Source organism: Moschus berezovskii, chromosome 12 (genome assembly GCF_049115385.1).
Source record: "Moschus berezovskii isolate FMDL1 chromosome 12, NW_MosBer_1.0, whole genome shotgun sequence".
Classification (NCBI taxonomy): domain Eukaryota; kingdom Metazoa; phylum Chordata; class Mammalia; order Artiodactyla; family Moschidae; genus Moschus; species Moschus berezovskii.
This window is the reverse complement of record NC_142471.1, coordinates 88,320,323-88,342,749: the sequence shown is the minus strand read 5'-3', so window position 1 is coordinate 88,342,749 and position 22,427 is coordinate 88,320,323. Positions and strand designations below refer to the sequence as shown.

The following is a 22,427-nucleotide window of genomic DNA, read 5'->3' as shown; positions in this document are numbered from 1 at the left end:
CAGACAGGCATGTGTGATGCCACTCTTGGTTCACCCTCTGCACCCCTAGTACAGGGGGCCCAGGACTCCCTCTTGGCCTCCAGGATCTGCAGAGGCGAGAGGGGCGTCCAGCTCTCCCTGTGGTGGGCAAAATGCACACAGGGGTTGTCACACTCCTGCTGAGGTCTCCGTCTCCTCCTCCTGCCCATCAGACCTGACCCCACCCTGTCTTCCTCTCTCAGCCACCAGCGTGTGTCCCACCCGGGAGGGAGGTTGGATCCTCTCTGGGCTAAAACGAGACACGGAAGGGACATCTCACCAGGACCCACACTCACCTCCCTCTATAGTATCTTGCTCTCAGACGGACTGATTCCTTCCTAGTCCCATATCTAAAACTGGTCCTGGAGAGGGTCAAAGGGACAATAATGAAAACTTTGAGAATAATCTATCCCTCTGACCCTAACAGAAATGGTGATGCAGGAAATGCCTGCCTCCTCCAGCCCTGGGGTGTGATTTTGGTGGATGGTCTGAGCCCTGCTGTGAGGCAGGCATCTAAAGGCTGTCCTCACATGGAGCAGCTCCTCCGCCTAGTGGGAGACCTGACCTCATAGAAGGACACGGGCCTCAGTTATAAGATGATCGAACTAATCTTGGCCACCCCTGACAGTGACCTTTATTCCACAAATAATGAAAATGTCACTTCCAGGTTAAAATATATGAAGAATAATCTGCTACAGAAATGCTGTAACTATTGCTACTTTGGAGAAGGAAATGGCAACCCAGTCCAGTGTTCTTGCCTGGAGAATCCCAGGGATGGGGGTGCCTGGAGGGCTGCCGTCTATGGGGTCGCACAGAGTCGGACACGACTGAAGTGACTTTGCAACTTGGCATTGCTACTTTGGAAACACCTTTTGGAGCGTTATGACTTCCTTCATACTTTCAAACACTTATTAGATCTTTCATTCATTTGTTCACTCCTAGGTAAAACAAGCAAACAAGCAATAGACACGCATCCAGGAGAGACAAACTCAGACATCAGCAGGAGTGATGTTATGCTGTCAATTCCCCCAGAGTTTTGCACGGATTAATGGATGGGGCACAAATCCGAAAAAGATCTGCCCAGCTGTGGACAGAGTCAGAGCAGAGGGTTCAGGTGTGATGGAAAAGTTCTTCCTCCAGTGAAATCATGAACTAGGGAATGAGGACCCTAAGCAGCAGGTGGTGAGTCTGGGAGAGGTGGAAGGAGCCTTCCAGGCAGAGGGGACAGTGTGAGCAAAGGCTCAGAGCTGCCCAACAGTCTGGTGGGTCCACAGCTCAGAGTGTGCTGGCTCAGCTCAGAGAGGGGGCGGGGAGGGGGGGAAGAGGTTAGAAGGGAGGGGAGATCAGGGGTCCCCTAGAGGGATCTGAAAGCCATGCAAGGAGGGTCAGCTTTATGCAGAGGGCAGGGGGCCACGCAGGGTCTTCAGCAGGAGTGAGCTGGGGTCAGGGTGTGTCCGGATGTGTGTGCTGGGTGGTGCAGGGGAAACAGGAAGGGGCAAAGAGGGACACTTTCCCATAAAACCACAACATCAGCAAAGAGCACTCAACTGAGCACTTACTGGAGATTATAGATTAACACCCTGGCTTGGTACTCTGGAGGCATCTGGATAGTCCAGACGCAGTTCGTTTTCGGTCCGTAATAGGTGGCGATCACTCCAGACTCCTCTTTGAGGATTCCCCCACAGTTAGTATTCCCTGTAACAGAAGAATGGATTCCAGTCTCCCAGAAGGTGCACCAGGCTGCTGGGCTCCGTGCCACCCCTCGCCCACCCCACTGCAGGTGGCCCTGACTCCCACTCCCCAATCGCAAACAGACATCCACCATCCAGCCTCAGCACCCAGGAAAAGGTGGTTTTCAAGGTTTTACTCTTTTCAGAATTTTAAAGAGATCCATACCCTTTACTGCAGTTTGTTTTGATCCCTGAAAAATATGAGTTTAACACCTTGTCAACAAAATATTGTTTGTCAAGCAGTCGTGTCTGAGTCTTTGCTACCTCATGGACTATACAGTCCATGAAATTCTCTAGGCCAGAATACTGGAGTGGGTATCCCTTCTCCAGGGGATCTTCCCAACCTAGGGATCGACCCAGGCCAGAATATTGGAGTGGGTATCCCTTCTCCAGGGGATCTTCCCAACCTAGGGATTGACCCAGGCCAGAATACTGGAGTGGGTATCCCTTCTCCAGGGGATCTTCCCAAGCTAGGGATCGACCCAGGCATCCCACGTTACAGGCATATTCTTTACTAGCTGAGCCACCAGAGAAGCCCATTATTTGTCAAGTGAAGATAAAACAGCACTTTCGTCATTGGTGTTTTGATCAAATGAGTTCAAGTTTTACCTGGACTTGAAAATCACTAGGGCAATCAATCAATCATCAATTGATCAATCATCAATCACTCAATCATCTATCAGCCCCCATCTATCAGGAGGAAACCTTTCTCTTTGCCAGCACCCCCTGATGTCGACACACCCTCAGCCTGGAGGCTCTCATATCTGACACTGGACATGGTGATACCCCTCAGCCTTTCAGGCTTCAGCCTTTGGAGGCGGCTCCGTTGTCCTGGGACACCTGCGGTGTGGAGAGGTGGTCCCATCCCTGCCTCGTGAGGTTGTGCAGGCAGGAGGCCAGGGGAAGCTCCTGGGTTGTGGAGATGAGGCGGGGAGGGGAGAAGGAACAGAGTGGGAGTCATGGGAGATCATGGTATGGGACCCTCGGGATTGTTAAGACCAAGGCTGACGGTCAGCTCCGGAAATGCCAAGTTCCTTTAACCAAAAGGTAGACCGACACCAGTGTTTCCAGGAGAGGCTTCTGAACTGAAGCCCTAAAGCACTTCTCCCTGTGAGGAGCATAAAATGGTAAAACATTCAGACTGCACTTACGGGGGAGCCAGTCGATTGAGTCCACTGTGGCTGGAAAGACATCAAAAGAGAACAACAAATGAAAAGCTGGAAGTTACTGAAGTGTCGAGGCTTTAGCACACACGGTGCTCACCCTGTGAGCAGGGGCTGTTTCCAGGGATCGTGCCGGGCGCACAGCTTGGCTGCCCTCCTCCTGGGAAGAGCCGGGGCCTGCAGGGTCAGAGCAGGAAGGAGGAGGTCTGGCACTCAGCCTTCAAGACTCGCTCATTCAGCTGTGACCGTTTGTTTCTCAAGTCCCACTCGGTGAGAATGAATGTGCTGGCTCTGGAGCCACAGTCAGACAAGTCAGCACTCAGGAGGCTGGGTGGCTTTTCCAGTTAACCTGGGAGTTTCTGCTCCAAGGGTTGAACCTGCCGTTTCCTAGGAAACCTCTCAGTCCTGGGCCAATCAGGACAGAGGGGCACTCAAAAGTAACTTGAGTATTTCTTGTAATTCTTCAGTGAGACCAATGATGAATTTGCTGTTGGTGTAAATACATGGAAGAAAAATCTCAGCTGAGAAGAAATGAGCAATCTTAATTTGTGAAAGTTTCACCGTATCAGGGAACTGAGTCAGGGACCTGACAGCAGTCACTCTTTCCTCTGTTGCTGTGGCTGTGATCTATCCTCAGGGTGTGACAAGTGGGCACAGCACAGCTCAGGAAACAGACTGGGGCTCAGAGAGGCTCGGATGAGAGCTGGATGGCTTTAGACAAGAGAGTTATTCTCACAAACCTCAGTCCATGCACCTGTAAACTGGAAATTTAATGGTAACAGCCTCCTTGGTTGCAGAGGACAGTTCTCGTGCACACAGCTCAGTGTCCAGCCCAGAGAAGCTGTCCACTGTGCTCCCTGCACTGTCAACCTCCCATCACATTCCTTTCCTTTCCCATAGACACTGCTTTCCTCAGGAAATTGAAATCAAGAAGTCCTTTGGAAGCTATGCAACCAGAGATGTCAACCCGGATACTGGGGTCTGTCTCCAGCTGCCCGTCCTGAGTACCGAAGTGGCATAGGATTGGGGGCCATAAAGGAAACCTCCCCACCCTGGACCGTCCATCTCATCTGCTCTGGAAAATACAACTCGAGGTTTCTCTGAAAGCAGATCTCAAGGGCATTATCACACATCTTCCCATCATGGACCTGCACGTACAGTGACCTCCTTTGATCTAGAATCTGAGGTCCCGGCTTTGAGCCCCTTGGAGGAGTTCAGTCACATCACCCCAAAACATGCCATCCTGATCTGTTGATTTGAATTGATGGTGCTTAAGAAACAGCAGATGGGGCCAAAGAACTAAACAGACATTTCTCCAAAGAAGACATAAAGATGGCTAACAAACACATGAAAAAATGCTCAACATCCCTCATAATCAGAGAAATGCAAATCAAAACCACAATGAGATACCATTTCACACCAGTCAGAATGGCTGCTATCCAAAAGTCTACATGCAATAAATGCTGGAGAGGATGTGGAGAGAAAGAAACCCTCTTACACTGTTGGTGGGAATGCAAACTAGTACAGCCACTATGGAGAACAGTGTGGAGATTCCTCAAAAAACTGGAAATAGAACTGCCATATGATCCAGCAATTGCACTCCTGGGCATACACACCGAGGAAACCAGAATTAAAAGAGACACATGTACTCCAATGTTCATTGCAGCACTGTTTATAATAGCCAGGACATGGAAGCAACCTAGATGTCCATCTGCAGACGAATGGATAAGAAAGCTTTGGTACATATACACGATGGAGTATTATTCAGCCATTAAAAAGAATACATTTGAATCAGTTCTAATGAGGTGGATGAAACTGGAGCCTATTATACAGAGTGAAGTAAGTCAGAAAGAAAAACACCAATACAGCATACTAATGCATATATATGGAATTTAGAAAGATGCAAATGATAACCCTGTATAGGAGACAGCAAAAGAGACACAGATGTATAGATCAGTCTTTGGGACTCTGTGGGAGAGGGTGAGGGTGGGATGATTTGGGAGAATGTCATTGAAACACGTATGTTGTCATATGTGAAATGAATCACTAGTTCAGGGTCAATGCATGTAATAGGATGCTCGGGGCTGGCATGCGGGGATGACCCAGAGGGAGGATAAAGGGAGGAAGGAGGTGGGAGGGGGGTTCAGGAGGGGGAACTTATGTAAACCTGGGGCGAATTCATGTCAAGGTATGGCAAAACCAACCAATATAATATTGTAAAATAATTTGCCTCCAATAAAAAATAAATTAATTACCAAAAAAAAATTAAAAGAAACAGAAGATGCAAGAAGGGCTCTGATGAACCTGTTTCTACCTATAAGCTGCCCACAAAGTGTCCCACGAGCAGGGCTCCCCTTCCCCACCCCCACAGCCCCAGACCAGGGAGACGGGAAGGTCCTGATCACAGGAAACTGGGATAAATGCTGAGAGGGCTCTGTGCTCACACGCTGACAGCACAAGCCTGTCCTTCCATCCACTCGGCTCCCGGGCATGAGCACACTTGCCTGCAGGGGAGCAGAGTGCGGGTCGCTGAAAAGAGGAGCTGAAGCAGAAAAGCAGGGAGCGGGGGGCAGGGCAGAGTGAGACCCACAGAGAGAGGGCGGAGGGAGGAGACAGAGGCTTCCTCAAAGGCACGGTGTCCTCTGCTTTCCCTCCAGCCCCGAGAATCCTCAGGTGTCCCTCTGTGTTCAGTGCAGGCCCAGCGCCCAGCCCCCTGTAGGGCTAAGACCCCCGTCAGGAAGTCCTCAGCCCTGCTGGGAGCTGCTGCTCCTGTGGGTCATTCCTGAGCTCATGTTGCTGCCACGTCTCCATCCCGGGGGCAGAGGCAGAGCACCCCATCTGTCCTGGGACTTCTGCAGGGCACCTACTTCCCCTTGGATGCCACCCTCTAATCAGATCCAACTAGGGTCCCACCTGAAACACTCACACCATCACACTTCCAAGGCCCCTGCAAAGCTGCCCACATCTGGTTCACCTCCTCCAGGTCTGAACTGAGGGCTGGCTGTCCCGCAGGACATCCCAGGGCACATCGGCTAAAGCAGAGGGAGCCCAGGGAATGCACGCCAGAACAAGGACATACAGCCCAGAAAATGTTTAAAAATCATTGTATACTCAGCTGTGAGTCAGGGCCATCCTGCTGGACCCTCCTCCTCCAGGCCAGGCTGAGCGCGGCATCTCCTTGGAGGAGGGCAGCTTGCAGACCCTCTTCTTGGGCAACAAGCGAAATGCACAGACTCTCTAGTTGCACAGGAAGCAGAGAGGCCCCGGGGCAGGGGGCTGGGGGCCAGGCTTTACCTGTGCTGAGCAGCAAGGCCCAAGGGATGGCGCTGGACAGCTTCATCTTCGCAGCCTGGCACCAGCCTCAGCAGTGAGCCTGGCCCCGGAGGCCTGGGGCTATATACACACAGCAGCTGACACCTGACCTCCTCCTCCCCGGAGCCTAGCCCCGCGGAAGCCCCTGGTTCTCTGGGAGAAGGGCGCTGCCTGCTGCTTTCTCCGTGTCTCTGTCACACACTCTCTGTGCCCTTTTCCCCTGGGAAACAGTGACAATCTCTTCTCTTCTCTCCTCTTCCTGCGTTCCTGGATAATAGGTGACGTGGACCACTGGCTGTCAGGGAAGGTTTAACAGGAAGATTCCTACGTGCTGTTTCTCACAAGTCCTTTGTTTCTTTTCAAGGGGAGTAAGCGAGCTTCTCCCAGGAACTGAGGTCATTGTGTGAGACGGGCTCGGATCTCCTCTAGTAAACATTCTCTTTACGACAAACCTGCTTAGTCTCTTCCCCCTTTTCCTTGAGATACGGATTGTCTCCTGACCTTGTGGCCATTATCAACCCCTGGTTCCCTTGGTAACGGTTACTGTATGTTTGGTTTTCTGATCTTTATCATGGTTGAAAGCAATTTCTTGTACCACAGCCTTATATACTCACAGAGAAATCATTAAACTACCTTTGCTCCATCAGAGCTTGGGTCCCCGTGTCTGTCTTTCTTTCTCTCTCTCTCTTTCTGTCTCCTCGGCTCATTCCTTGGAGCGTAGAGACCCGTCTTGCCCACTCTCCTGCCCGGGCTTCTAAGACTCTCTCGAGAAGGCGCCCAGTGCCTTCACTCCCCCTTGCGAGGGCGCCCGGTGCCTTCATGGGAGACGCAAGTCCTGTGCCAAGGACGTTAGTGGTTTTCTGCGTAAACTCGGGAGTATCAGCCTCTTTCTCTCTCTCACTCTTATTGTCGTCTCTGGACCACCAGGTCCCCGGTCCACCAAGGACCCCAACAACTGGCCACACAGAACTCTTATTTGGGAGCCCTCCTGTCTGAGGTTAAGTTTCAGCATGTTCACCTCCAGTGATTTGCATAAGCCTCACAACACCTCGGACAGGAGAGGACCTGAGACCCAGAGAGGCCAAGGGACTTGCCCACATCTCAGGGCGCCAGTGGCAGAAGCGGGACCGGTCTGACGTCCCGGCTGCCTGGTCTTAAGAGCCCTCTGATCCCCCAGGGCAAAGGCATGTAAACAGCCGCCCGTCTGCTCCAGGTGTGGGTCAGAATATGTGGGGCAGCCGGAGTACTGTCAGCCTGTGTGTGGTGTGTCCACAAGGGAGATAGGTAGGCACATGTTGGCATTTATTCTATATTTATACCAACAGCCACACGGCTCTGATAGTGAGGTGTTACAGTTATGAGAACCCAGAAGAGCTCCTTGTTGAAAACATGTACCAGATTCCTAACATGTTCCATCCGAGTTTCTATATAAGTCAACTTTCTACTACCTGTTTATCCAAGGAAACGAACACATGGCCACACAGAACATCATTCATGAATATTCATAGCTGCATTATTTGTAGCAGAGAGTGTTAAAAGCCCAAATGTCCATTCATCAGTCAATGCATAAATAAAACACAGTCTGTTTGTACAGTGGCAGTCATTCAACCACTGAAAGGAGCGCCAGCCCAACTGTCTTTCAAGGAGCATTAGCAATTACACGTCAACCAGGAGAACACTATGTCCACTTTCCTGACCTTAAACACTCTGCATTTTACTCAGTCTTTCAAAATTCCATGCTGATTAGAAATGCTTAAAATAATATCTTTTAAAAAATGTGCATTTCTCCAACTGCCAGTGGGTTTGGCTGCTTCTTCAATGAGGGTGCACCTCAGTGGCAGAGTGTGTGCTTAGCATGCATGCTGTCCTGGGTTTAATCCCCAGCACCTCCAGTTTTCTTGGAGGGGGGGTGTGGAATTTGTTTTGGGTTCTAAATCAGCAGTAGACACATCCTGGTTTGCTAAGAACACCCACCACTTGCCCACTTTTTTGGTTCTTTTTGAGCTTGCCCGGTAGCTCAGACAGTCAAAGCGTCTGCTCGCAATGTGGGAGATCCGGGTTCGATCCCTGGATCAGGAAGCTCCCTTGGAGAAGGAAATCCAGTATTCTTGCCTGGAAAATTCCATGGATGAAGGAACCGTGGAGGCTACAGTCCATGGGATCGAAAAGAGCTGGATATGACTGGGCGACTTTCCTTTCACTTGCCAGTGTTTCTAGTCCAACCCCAGTTCTTCTGAGAAATGTCTGTTCGTGCATATCTTTGGGCCAGTTTGCTGTTATTCTTGCATTACTCTTTTCTGTTTATGGGTGGTAGAAACTTGCTGTTCTTTTAAAGTCATATCTTTCTTTACAGAAACCCTAATGGGTTCCCAGTGGGAAGGACACTCTACCTCAAGCAGAGCACAGAGAAGTTTCCTGAGCCATCTGGTCACTCAAGCTCTTCTGGCCAATGAATGGAGGAGGAGGCTCACGGGACAGGGTCGCCCTCTCAGAAAACAATGCTGGTTCTGCTCCAGTGGTTAAGTTCCCTGGTTGTTATTTCTATAAAATGCAATAATTCCTCACAATTCTCCTTCCATCTAGAATCTCCCTTGCCTCATCATTCCCTGTTACCCCTGGCAGTCCCCTAAGTATAGAATACTCCCTGGCCGTGATCTGTGGACAGAACAAGGAGCACCCCATGGCTGTAAATGCCTGGATGGAGGGAATGCAGGAGCCATGGGAGGAAGGCAGTTGCTTGTCTTCCATCCCAGCCCAAGCATCCCACCTTCAGTCCCCGCGTGTCAGGCCCGCTGTCCTCACCCTCAGCATCCATGAAGGTTTGTGACTGCTTTGGAGGAAAAGAAAAACAGAGTCCCATTTTCAGGGACACTCGGGAATCAAAGTCTAAGCTCTATATGGATAGCCAACTGTCCTTGTGCCACTGGTCTGTTTGTCTCCCATTGTGTCAATAACGGGTAGCGTGCATGCTAAGTCACTTCAGTCAAGTCCGATTCTGCAGCCTGCCAGGCTCCTCGGTCTATGGGATTCTCCAGGCAAGAACACTGGAATGGGTTGCCATGCCCTCCTCCAGGGGATCTTCCCGACCCAAGGATAGAACCCGCTTCTCCCGTGACTCCCATATTGCAGGCGGATTCTTTACCACTGAGCCACCAGGGAATCCCTTGCGTCAGTTATATGACAGGTTAATTACCAAAGCTTTATAATAATCCTTCATGGGTGATAGTCCCTTTTGTATGTGTGATTTCAGCTCCTTTTCAAAATTGCCCTATTTTGGAACTTTCATTCTTCTATATGAGTTTTGGATTGTCTTGTCAAATTCTAGGAAAGCTGATTTTGATTGAAAGTGCATTGAGTTAATGGGCTTGTTGGGCAGACTTGGCATTTTTATGATCTGAGGCTTTTGTACCTGTAACACTTGTGTTTCTCCGTTGCATCACATTTTCTTTTGTGTCTTCCAGTATCAGTTAGAAGTTTCTCCATAGAAACCTGATACACCTAATCAGTTATTACAGTTGAAAGCATATCACATGTTGATCCAGCAATCTTAATCTTAGCATTAGTTCCTAACATTTGACTTCAGATGATTTTTTAAAATTTTCTATGTGTATCATATTGGCTGAAAATAAGATTAGTTTTATTACTTTTTTTGCCAATTATTATAATGTTAATCCTTTTTTTTTTACAGGGGAAAATGATAAAATGACTAGAGTCTCCTAAACAATGCTGATCAAATGTGATGATAATCATTCTGTCTTACTCTTAACTTTAATGGGATTACTTGTGACCTGTCACCATAAATAAGAGGTTTGCTGGAGATTTTTTAATACTTGTGCTTTAAGACATTTAGCTTGATCCCTTCAATAAGATTCTAAGAGCTCTTTTACATCATCTATGCCTATTGAGTTTTGCTGGATTTGTTTCTGAATCCATGAAGTATTAATACAGACTTTAGTGCTTATTCAGTTAAACTGAAAAATTCAGTTCAGTCGCTCAGTCGTAACTGACTCTTTGCCACCCCATGAACTGCAGCACACCAGGCCTCCCTGTCCATCATCAACTCCCGGAGTCCACCCAAACCCATGTCCATTGAGTTGGTGGTGTCATCCAACCATCTCATCCTCTGTCGTCCCCTTCTCCTCCTGCCCCCAATCCCTCCCAGCGTCAGGGTCTTTTCAAATGAGTCAGCTCTTCACATCAGGTGGCCACAGTACTGGAGTTTCAGCTTCAACATCAGTCCGTCCAATGAACACCCAGGACTGATCTCCTTTAGGATGAACTGGTTGGATCTCCTTGCAGTCCAAGGAACTCTCAAGAGTCTTTCCCAACAACACAGTTCAAAAGCACCAATTCTTCGGCGATCAGCCTTCTTCACAGTCCAACTCTCACATCCATACATCCGTTCCGTTCTGTTCAGTCGCTCAGTTGTGTCCGACTCTTTGTGACCCCGTGGACTTGTAGCCTACCAGGCTTCTCTGTCCATGGGATTCTCCAGGCAAGGATACTGGAGTGAGTTACCATCTCCTTCTCCAGGGGATCTTCCCGACCCAGGGATCGAACCCGGGTCTCCCACATTGGTGGCAGACACTTTAACCTCTGAGCCACCAGCACATCCATACATGACCACTGGAAAAACCATAGCCTTGACTAGACGGAGCTTTGTTGACAAAGTAATGTCTCTGCTTTTCAATATGCAGTCTAAGTTGGTCATAATTTTCCATCCAAGGAGTAAAAAGCGTCTTTTAATTTCATGGCTGCAATCACCATCTGCAGTGATTTTGGAACAATGAATTACAGAAATCAATTACAGAAATAGATTTTTAAATGTTTCGCCTTGCATACTCATAATAAATGTCAAATGCTTGAGGTTTATAATTCTTTTTATACACTGTTGGATTCAATACACTGATATTTTGTTGAGAATGCGTGCCTCTATGTTTTGAGAGATTTGGTCCATAGTTTTCTTGTTATGTTTTTGTTTAGTTTTGATAGTAAGGTGATGCTGGCCTCATAGAATGACTTAGAACATATTCTCTGTGCCTCTATCCCCTGAAAGATATTCAGAAAATAATACAATTTTATCCTTAAATGTTTGCTAGAATTCACTTGAATTCCTGTAGGCCTGGCTTGGAAGATTGCCAGTTACTGCTTCAGTGTCTTCAATGGATCTATTCATATTGTCCATTAAAAATGCATCTGTGAATCTACCACTCTTTCATCCATTTGAGAGTTGCAAGTTCGACCCTAAAGTGAAGGTCTACAGTGGTACTGAGTTACAAACAAGGAAATGATCTATTTACTTACATCACACAGAGATTTACAGGAAGAAAGGGACGGGGAAAAACGAGAAAGCGGTTCACTTGAGAGGGTTAGCAAGGTGTAACAGTGAGAGAGTCAATTCCCAGGCAGTCCTTAGTCTTGGTCACATAAAACATTTTTTAACTTAAGCCCGGAATTGATGATTACACAACAAACAACTCAGTTTAAACTCTGTACTAGGGATTATATGCAAAGAAATAGAGAAAAACAACAGAATAGGAAAAACAAGAGACCTCTTCAAGAAAATTAGAGATTCCAAGGGAACATTTCATGCAAAGATGGGCTCGATAAAGGACAGAAATGGTAGGGACCTAACAGAAGCAGAAGATATTAAGAAGAGGTGGCAGGAATACACAGAAGAACTGTACAAAAAAGATCTTCACGACCAAGATAGTCACGATAACGTGATCACTGACCTAGAGCCAGACATCTTGGAATGTGAAGTCAAGTGGGCCTTAGAAAGCATCACTACGAACAAAGCTAGTGGAGGTGATGGAATTCCAGTTGAGCTATTTCAAGTCTTGAAAGATGATGCTGTGAAAGTGTTGCACTCAATATGCCAGCAGATTTGGAAAACTCAGCAGTGGCCACAGGACTGGAAGAGGTCAGTCTTCATTCCAATCCCAAAGAAAGGCAATGCCAAAGAATGCTCAAACTACCGCACAATTGCACTCATCTCACACGCTAGTAAAGTCATGCTCAAAATTCTCCAAGCCAGGCTTCAGCAGTATGTAAACCGTGAACTCCCAGATGTTCAAGCAGGTTTTAGAAAAGGCAGAGGCACCAGAGATCAAATTGCCAACATCCGCTGGATCATGGAGAAAGCAAGAGAGTTTCAGAAAAACATCTATTTCTGCTTCATTGACTATGCCAAAGCCTTTCACTGTGTGGATCACAATAAACTGTGGAAAATTCTGAAAGAGATGGGAATCCCAGACCACCTGACCTGCCTCTTGAGAAACCTGTATGCAGGTCAGGAAGCAACAGTTAGAACTGGACATGGAACAACAGACTGGTTCCAAATAGGAAAAGGTGTACGTCAAGGTTGTATTTTGTCACCTTGCTTATTTAACTTATATGCAGAGTACATCATGAGGAACGCTGGGCTGGAAAAAGCACAAGCTGGAATCAAGATTGCCGGGAGAAATATCAATAACCTCAGATATGCAGATGACACTACCCTTATGGCAGAAAGTGAAGAGGAACTCAAAAGCCTCTTGATGAAAGTGAAAGAGGAGAGTGAAAAGGTTGGCTTGAAGCTCAACATTCAGAAAACAAAGATCATGGCATCTGGTCCCATCACTTCATGGGAAATAGATGGAAAAACAGTGGAGACAGTGTCAGACTTTATTTTTTTGGGCTCCAAAATCACTGCAGATGCTGATTGCAGCCATGAAATTAAAAGACGCTTGCTCCTTGGAAGGAAAGTTATGACCAACCTTGATAGTATATTAAAAAGCAGAGACATTACTTTGCCAACCAAGGTCCATCTAGTCAAGGCAATGGTTTTTCCCGTGGTCATGTATGGATGTGAGAGTTGGACTGTGAAGAAGGCTGATCGCCGAAGAATTGATGCTTTTGAACTGTGGTGTTGGAGAAGACTCTTGAGAGTCCCTTGTACCGCAAGGAGATCCAACCAGTCCATTCTAAAGGAGATCAATCCTGTATGTTCATTGGAGGGACTGATGCTAAAGCTGAAACTGCAATACTTTGGCCACCTCATGCGACGAGTTGACTCACTGGAAAAGACTCTGATGCTGGGAAAGGTTGGGGGTGGGAGGAGAAGGGGACGACGGAGAATGAGATGGCTGGATGGCATCACCGACTCTGTGGACATGAGTTTGAGTGTACTCCGGGAGTTGGTGATGGACAGGGAGGCCTGGCGTGCTGTGGTTCATGGGGTCACGGAGAGTCGGACAAGACTGAGTGACTGAACTGAACTGAACTGAAGGATTATATAACAACAATGTATCCTGTTTGAGGACAGTTTCTCCTTCCTGAAAACCTACTGACTAATCCTGATTTCTTAGAAATGTGTATTATGGAAGCAGGTCTGTTAGGATCTTGCCGTTGTTAAATTCTAATCCTGTTATCCTAAAATGTAAATTGTGGGAGTGGGTCTGTAAAATTTTTACAACCTTGAGACATTTTTTGACTTATTGTAATAATTTAAAAAGTATAATTCCCTTGCTAAAGACTAGCAAGGGGGACACTCTCTGTCCCCCTTCTGATGTCTATGTCAGAAACTTCCTCTGTTCCTTTTCTTACTTTGATAATACTCTGCAACAGAAAAGGTTTTGAGAGATTAAGCCTGGTCCCTGGCCTCGAAGCTAAATCTTCTTTGGAGATCAAGACCGACATCGTTCACTGTAAGCTATCATCTTGGGGGCTCGTCCGGGCTGTTCAGGCCAAGGTAAGAACACTCAGCGCTCTAGCGTCTCTGCTTTCTCAGTATACATGTTTTCTGCTTTACTAACTCTTCAGTGTGCTTGTGTGAATGAATGACACTCCCTGCATGAAGCAAGTGATGAGCCTTCCTCTGTGGTTCCAAGGTGACCTGTAATGACTGAAGGCAGCCCAAAAAGGGGAGCCTTGTTGGGGGTTTATACCGACCTGCCAGTGCCAAAAGACACCCAAGGTCCCTGAGAGGGGAGCAACCAGACATGGGCAAAGCTTGTGGGCCGAACTTTCCTTTCTCGGGTGGCTTTTCCTGGTCTCTTGGACTGTTTCATAATTGCATGGGAAATTAGAACTGCTAACCTAATCTGATGGATCATAGACTTTCAATGGACTTGTGATTCATGCCGGTCAGTTCAGTTCAGTCACTCAGTCATGTCCAACTCTTTGTGGCCCCATGGACTGCAGCACGCCAGGCCTCCCTGTCCATCACCAACTTCCAGAGTTTACCCAAACTCATGTCCGTTGAGTCAGTGATGCCATCCAACCATCTCATCCTCTGTTGTCCTCTTCTCCTCCTGCCTTCAATCTTTCCCAGCATCAGGGTCTTTTCTAATGAGTCAGTTCTTCACATCAGGTGGCCAAAGTACTGCAGTTTCAGTTTCAACATCAGTCCGTCCAATGAACACCCAGGACTGATCTCCTTTAAGATGGGCTAGTTAGACTTCCTTGCAGTCCAAGGGACTCTCAAGAGTCTTCTCCAACACCACAGTTCAAAAGCATCAATTCTTCGGTGATGAGTTTTCTTCACAGCCCAACTCTCACATCCATACATGACCATGGGAAAAACCATAACCTTGACTAGACAGACCTGTGTTGGCAAAGTAATGTCTCTGCTTTTTAATATACTCTCTAGGTTGGTCATAACTTTACTTCCAAGGAGCAAGCATCTTTTAATTTCGTGGCTGCAGTCACCATCTGCAGTGATTTTCAGTTCAGTTCAGTTCAGTCGCTCAGTCGTGTCCGACTCTTTGCGACCCCATGAATCACAGCACGCCAGGCCTCCCTGTCCATCACCAGCTCCCGGAGTTCACTCAAACTCATGTCCATTGAGTCGGTGATGCCATCCAGCCATCTCATTCTCTGTCGTCCCTGTCTCCTCCTATCCCCAATCCCTCCCAGCATCAGACTCTTTTCCAGTGAGTCAACTCGTCGCATGAGGTGGCCAAGGTATTGGATTTTGGAGCCTCCCAAAATAAAGTCTGTCACTGTTTCCACTGTTTCCCAATCTATTTGCCATGAAGTGATGGAACTGGATGCCATTAACTTAGTTTTCTGAATGTTGAGCTTTAAGCCAACTTCTTTACTCTCTTCTTTCCCTTTCATCATGAGACTCTTTAGTTCTTCTTCACTTTCTGCCATAAGGGTGGTATCATCTGCATATCTGAGGTTATTGATATTTCTCCCAGCACTCTTGATTCCAGCTTGTGCTTCATCCAGCCCAGCTTTTCTCATGATGTACTCTGCATACTGTGGTGTTGGAGAAGACTCTCGAGAGTCCCTCGTACTGCAAGGAGATCTAACCAGTCCATTCTAAAGGAGATCAATCCTGGGTGTTCATTGGAAGGACTGATGCTGAAGCTGTAACTGCAATACTTTGGCCACCTCATGCGATGAGTTGACTCACTGGAAAAGACTCTGATACGGGGAAAGGTTGGGGGCGGGAGGAGAAGGGGACGACAGAGAATGAGATGGCATAACCGACTCTGTGGACATGAGTTTGAGTGAACTCCGAGAGTTGGTGATGGACAGGGAGGCCTGGCGTGCTGTGATTCATGGGGTCGTGGAGAGTCAGACACGACTGAGCGACTGAACTGAACTGAACTCTGCACATAAGTTAAATAAGCAGGATGGCAATATACAGCCTTGATGTACTCCTTTCTCAATTTGGAACCAGTCTGTTGTTCCATGTCCAGTTCGAACTGTTGCTTCTTGACCTGCATACAGATTTCTCAGGAAGTAAGTCCCAATTTGTGAAGAATTTTCCACAGTTTTTTGTGATCCACACAGTCAGAGGCTTTAGCATAGTCAATAAAGCAGAAGTAGATGTTTTTCTGGGACCCTCTTTCTTTTTCGATGACCCAGTGGATGTTGGCAATTTGATCTCTGGTTCTCTTCCTTTTCTAAACCCAGATTGAATATCTGGAAGTTCACAGTTCACATACTGTTGAAGCCTGGCTTGGAGAATTTGAGCACTACTTTGCTAATGGGTGAGATGAGTGCTCAGATATGCAGACGACACCACCCTTATGGCAGAAAGTGAAAAAGAACTAAAAAGCCTCTTGATGAAAGTGAAAGAGGAGAGTGAAAAGGTTGGCTTGAAGCTCAACATTCAGAAAACAAAGATCATGGCATCTGGTCCCATCACTTCATGGGAAATAGATGGGGAAACAGTGGAAACAGTGTCAGACTTTATTTTGGGGGGCTTCAAAATCACTGCAGATGCTGATTGCAGCCATGAAATTAAAAGACGCTTACTCCTTGGAAGGAAAGTTATAACCAACCTAGATAGCATATTAAAAAGCAGAGACATTACTTTGTCAACAAAGGTCCGTCTAGTCAAGGCTATGGTTTTTCCCGTGGTCATGTATGGATGTGAGAGTTGGACTGTGAAGAAAGCTGATCGCCAAAGAATTGATGCTTTTGAAGTGTGGTGCTGGAGAAGACTCTTGAGAGTCCCTTGGACTGCAAGGAGATCCAACCAGTCCATTCTAGAAGAGATCAATCCTGGGTGTTCATTGGAAGGACTGATGCTGAAACTGAAGCTCAAATACTTTGGGCACCTCATGCGACGAGTTGACTCACTGGAAAAGACTCTGATGCTGGGAGGGATTGGGAGCGGGAGGAGACAGGGATGACAGAGAATGAGATGGATGGATGGCATCACCGACTCAATGGACATGAGTTTGAGTGAACTCCGGGAGTTGGTGATGGACAGGGAGGCCTGGCGTGCTGTGATTCATGGGGTCGCGGAGAGTCGGACACGACTGAGCGACTGAACTGAACTGAGATGAGTGCAGTTGTGTGGTAGTTTGAGCATGCTTTGGCATTTCCTTTCTTTGAGATTGGAGTGAAAACTGATCTTTTCCAGTCCTGTGGCCACTGCTGAGTATTCCAAATTTGCTGGCATATTGAGTGCAGCACTTTCACAGCATCATCTTTCAGGATTTGAAGTAGCTCAACTGGGATTCCATCACCTTCACTAGCTTTGTTTGTAGTGATGCTTCCTAAGGCCCACTTGACTTCACATTCCAGGACGTCTGGCTCTAGGTGAGTGATCACACCATCGTGAATATCTTGGTAGTGAAGATCTTTTTTGTACAGTTCTTCTGTGTATTCTTGCTACCTCTTCTTAATATCTTCTTCTGATAGGTCCATACCATTTCTGTCCTTTATCGAGCCCATCTTCCCTTGGTATCTGTAATTTTCTTGAAGAGATCTCTAGTCTTTCCCATTCTATTGTTTTCCTCAATTTCTTTGCACTGATCATGGAGGAAGGCTTTCTTATCTCTCCTTGCTCTTCTTTGGAACTCTGCATTCAGATGAGTATATCTTTCCTTTTCACCTTTGCTTTTCATTTCTCTTCTTTTCACAGCTATTTGTAAGGCCTCCTCAGTCAGCCATTTTGCTTTTTTTTCACTTCTTTACTTGGGGATGGTCTTGATCCCTGTCTCCCGTACAGTGTCACAACGTTTGTACAATGTCACAAACTTCTGTCGTAGTTCATCAGGCACCCTGTCTATCAGATCTCGTCCCTTAAATCTATTTTTCACTTCCACTGTATAATCGAAAGGGATTTGATTTAGGTCAAACCTGAATGGTCTAGTGATTTTCCCTACTTTCTTCAATTTAAGTCTGAATTTGGCAATAAGGAGTTCATGATCTGAGCCACGGTCATCTCCTGGTCTTGTTTCAGACTTTTACGTATACTCCAAGCTTGGTAGTCATGGGAACCCAGACTTGCTTAGAGCATGTTTAGGATCTACGCCCTACTAGGGAGTCCTTGTTATAGCTGTGCCTCCAAACTCTATGGTTGGGAGTGCTGGTAGTGAGCAAGAGGTTTCTAAGAACAGAGGTCAGGAATGCAAGTTTGGGACAGGATGGGCTTCTTCTTTTGGTAGTGCTAGCTGTTAGTGGACCAGAGGAAGCTTTCTAGTGGCTTTTGTCTCAACTCCTCAGATATTCCTTTTGTGGAGTCTGTGGAAATGAATTGGAAGGATCGGCCCTGGTAGCTCGAGGACAGAAATCATTTTTTCCTCGATGACCAACCCTCCTCCAGCTCTTTTGCTGTACTGCTGTGGTGACACTCAGAAGGGACGTCTTGGTTGCTGTTCGTCTCTTTATGACTCACCATTTCTCCTGCGGTCAGGACTGTACTCAGGAATGTGTACTAGGATGCTTCCCCTAATAGTCTTAGCTTGGGGAACATTCTGGAAAGGCTACTTTGTTACACTCTGGATGACATGAGAGAAAAGGGCAAATCAAACAAAGGTCTTGGTGGTAAGGAACTGAAAATCAATGCGGGATGATGCCTTCAGGTCTACCCCTGGTGCATCTCCACCCCGCCTTGGTGGTAGAATCGGGAGTGTCAAGGAAGGCACCTGCGTCTGTAAGCGACAGACTAAGTATGGCCAGGGAAAGGGAAGCTTCAGTGGAAAGGCTGTCTACATCCCCATCTACAGCAGGGAGGGATGCCTCCGATGGAAGGAAGCAAAGGCTCTGGTCACTACTTTTTTCCTCTTACAGATGGGAGCTACTCAATCCAGAGTCACACCCTTGGATTGTGTCCTGAAAAACTGGGATAAGTTTGACTCCCAGAGTTTAAAGAAGACATGCCTGGCTTTTTTTTTGCAAATCTGCATGGCCACAGTATCCACTGGAGGGTGGCAGACAATGGCCAGTTGAAGGATCTCAATTATTACTGTTTTACAGCTAGACTGGTTCTGTAGAAAATAAGAGAAATGGGTGGAAGTGACATACGTGTTGCTCTTTATCTCTCTATGAGACATGCCAGACTTATGTCCTAAGGGTACAGATTTAGGTGTAAAGCCTTCAGCTCCCTCCTGTCCTCTAATTCTGCCTCTGACTCTGTATCCGGGGCTCACAACTGAGCGAGCTGAGGGTCAAGGAATCCCTCCAGGAAGGGTTGCCTCAGTCTCTATAGAAGTACAAACAACCCCAGTTCCGATGCAACCTCAGACTACTTAGGTTTCAGCAGGAACTCAGTCAGTCAAAGTAGAGGAGGCACAGACAACCAAAACTAACGATGAGACAGAGGATGAGACAGAGGATGAGGATGAGAAAAAGCAGGTTTCGCTAATTTATCCTTGGGAACATATGCAAAGGGTAGCTAGAGGGGCTGAGGAACAGCCACACAACTTCCTGCCTCTTCAGGGGGCGCCCACTGGGAAGAATAACCATCGATAAAAACCCATAAGTCCTTTTCTTACCCAGAGGTACAACAGATAAAGGGAGATCTGGGAGACTATCTAGAGGATCCAGAAAAGTACACAGAAGCCTTTACAGGACTGACTTGACTTTATGAGCTTGCCTGAGAGATGTAATGCGTGTCTTGAGACAAACGCTGACTCCTGATTTGAAAACTTGAGTTTTGAGGGAAGCAACTACTTCTGAAAGAGGAGAATGAAAAAGCTGATTTAAAACACAACATTCGGAATACTAAGGTCATGGCATCTGGTCCCATTGCTTCATGGCAAATCGATTGGGAAACAGTGGAAACAGCGGCTGACTTTATTTTGGGAGGCTCCAAAATCACTGCAGATGGTGAGTGCAGCCATGAAATTAAAAGATGCTTCCTCCTTGGAAGCAAAGTAACGACCAAGCTAGACAGCATATTAAAAAGCAGAGACATTACTTTGCCAACAAAGGTCCATCTAGTCAAGGCTATGGTTTTTCCAGTAGTCATGTATGGATGTGAGAGTTGGACTATAAAGAAAGCTGAGCGCCGAAGAATTGATGCTTTTGAACTGCGGTGTTGGAAAAGACTCTTGAGAGTCCCTTGGACTGCAAGGAAGTCCAACCAGTCCATCCTAAAGGAAATCAGTCCTGAATATTCATTGGAAGGACTGATACTGAAGCTGAAACTCCAATACTTTGGCCACCTGATGTGATGAACTGACTCATTTGAAAAGACCCTGAGGCTGGGAAAGATTGAAGGCTGGAGGAGAAGGGATTGACAGAGGATGAGCTGGTTGGATGGCATCACTGGCTCAATGGACATGAGTTTGAGTAAACTCCGGGAGTTGGGGATGGACAGGGAGGCCTGGTGACCATGGGGTTGCAAAGAGTCGGACATGTCTGAGTAACTGAACTGAACTGATCCTGTTTGAGGACAGTTTCTCCTTCCTGAAAACCTCTGACTAATCCTGATAGCAAATGTATATTATGGAAGTGGGTCTGGTAGGATCTTTCTGTTGTTAAGTTCTAATCCTGTTGCCCTAAAATGTAAATTGTGGGAGTCAGTCTAGTAAAATTGTTACAACCTTGAAACATTCTTCTGATTTATTGTAATAACTAATTTAAAAAGTATGTAATTCCCTTGCTGAAGACTACCGAGTGGGGCACTCTCTATCCCCCTTTTGATGTCTATGTCAGAAACTTTCCCTGTCCCTCTGCTACACAAAAGCTCTTGAGTGATCAAGCCTGGTCCCTGGTCATGAAGCTAAATCTTCTTATTTGGAGATCAAGAATTCAGCACTATTCACCGTAAGCTATCAATTGTAGAGTTATCCATTCAGCTGAATCATGATGTACTAATTGGGGACCCTCAGAAGCGGGCGGGTGAAACTGGAAGTGTTGTAAGGATGCACTTCTGACCCAGGGGACAGTGTGAACAATGGCAGGAAGATGCCCAAAGTTCTGCTGGGCCCAGTACTCGGTGTGTGATGTCTCAGCCCTGAGAAAGCATATAAGGAAGAAGACATTAAGAGGGAGGGAAGGTCAGATGGAAAAGATTTTATAAACTCTAACCAGGCTTCTCTGTCCATGGAAGTTTTCCAGGCAAGCATACTGGAGTGGGTTGCCATTTCCTTCTCCAGGGGATCTTCTTGACCCAGGGATTGAACCCTGGCCCTCCTGCATGGCAGGTGGATTCTTAACTGACTGAGCTACCAGGGAAGCCCCAAACTCTGCTAAGAGGGGTAAATTTAATCTTAATGGCAGGGATTCATAGAAGGGCTTTCAACAGGAAGTGAAAATGGAATCAGATCCTGTTTGGATACGTGTGCTGGATAGTGGCGGGTCAACTGGAGGAGATCAGGATGAAAGCTTTCCTAATATCTACAACATCAGCAAGGAAAACCCACCTCCAGGAAACTCACTCGAGGGAGGGAGATCACAGCATGGCTCTGAGCCAGGCTCATCGGGCGTTGTTGTTCCTGAGGGAGTTGAGGACCCAGCTCAAGGTCCATGAGGAGGCCCCCACACCACCACCTCCGCTCTGAGCAGAAGTCAAAGATTTGAAGGCAATTTGGTCAGTTCCAGGCCTACAAGAGGCTGTGCCATTCAGGCGCCACTGTGCTTTTTGATCCTCCTAACATCTGATCGGAGAAGGAAATGGCAACCCACTCCAGTGTTCTTGCCTGGAGAAGCCCAGGGACGGGGGAGCCTGGTGGGCTGCCGTCCGTGGGGTCGCACAGAGTCGGACACGACTGAAGCGACTTAGCAGTAGCAGCAGCAGCAGCAGCAGCAACATCTGATCTGATAAAACGCAGTATCACCCAACTTTGATGAACTGACAAACAATGCAGGCTTTATGTTTTTCTCTTTTCAGAACTTCAAAAGTAACCCTGATGCAGTACTAGGCTAGGGAAATTCAACAGTCTCATCAAATATTCTTTACCATCAACCATGTTGCCAGAAAGTTTAGCAGGGAGTTGGGTCAGCATCTCGTTTCTCTTTCTGGGGAGGTTTTCGTTGTCAAGGTGAGAGAAATAGTCAACATGCACAACTCCTGTCTCCAGAGGGGCCTCAGACAAAGGAGAATTCCTCTGGATTTAAAGACGTGCACAGACGATTTCAGTCACTCTCAGGGATGCCTGAGGCTCCAACACTGTGAAACGAGGACTCACAAACAAAACAAAAAAACAATCCCAGACTCAGGTAAAGAGACTTTATTCAAAATGATTACAGCAATAAGTAGAATGATCCGACCTCTAGACTGACAAGTTTTTAAAGCTCAGGAGTAAGAAGTCTTTCCTTCCATGGAGGAGACAGATGCCCGGACAGACACAGAGGGAGGGTGGGGTCAATATGTGATCAGACAGGTGAGCAGTGGACGTGTCTCCTCTCGCTCAGCTGACTCCTGAAATCTGCAAGGACAGTTGTTTTCACTTGTAATGCTTGCCCACACTTAGGCACAAGGCAAATGTCACTAATCTCTGGGAAGGAGAGCAGCTTAAATAGACTT

At 47.0% G+C, this 22,427-nt stretch overlaps 1 protein-coding gene across 1 annotated transcript in view; it reads right to left on the bottom strand.

The window, feature by feature from the left end:
- Nucleotides 1-22,427, bottom strand: part of LOC129555129 (spermadhesin-1-like) — a 45,334-nt gene that overhangs the window by 2,680 nt on the left and 20,227 nt on the right. Inside the window, exons 3-4 of the mRNA XM_088841977.1 lie at nt 1,578-1,713; nt 24-117 (exon numbers count right to left, since the gene is read on the bottom strand). Coding sequence (XP_088698103.1) covers nt 24-117; nt 1,578-1,713 — 230 coding nt within the window. The remainder of the gene's footprint in view (nt 1-23; nt 118-1,577; nt 1,714-22,427) is intronic.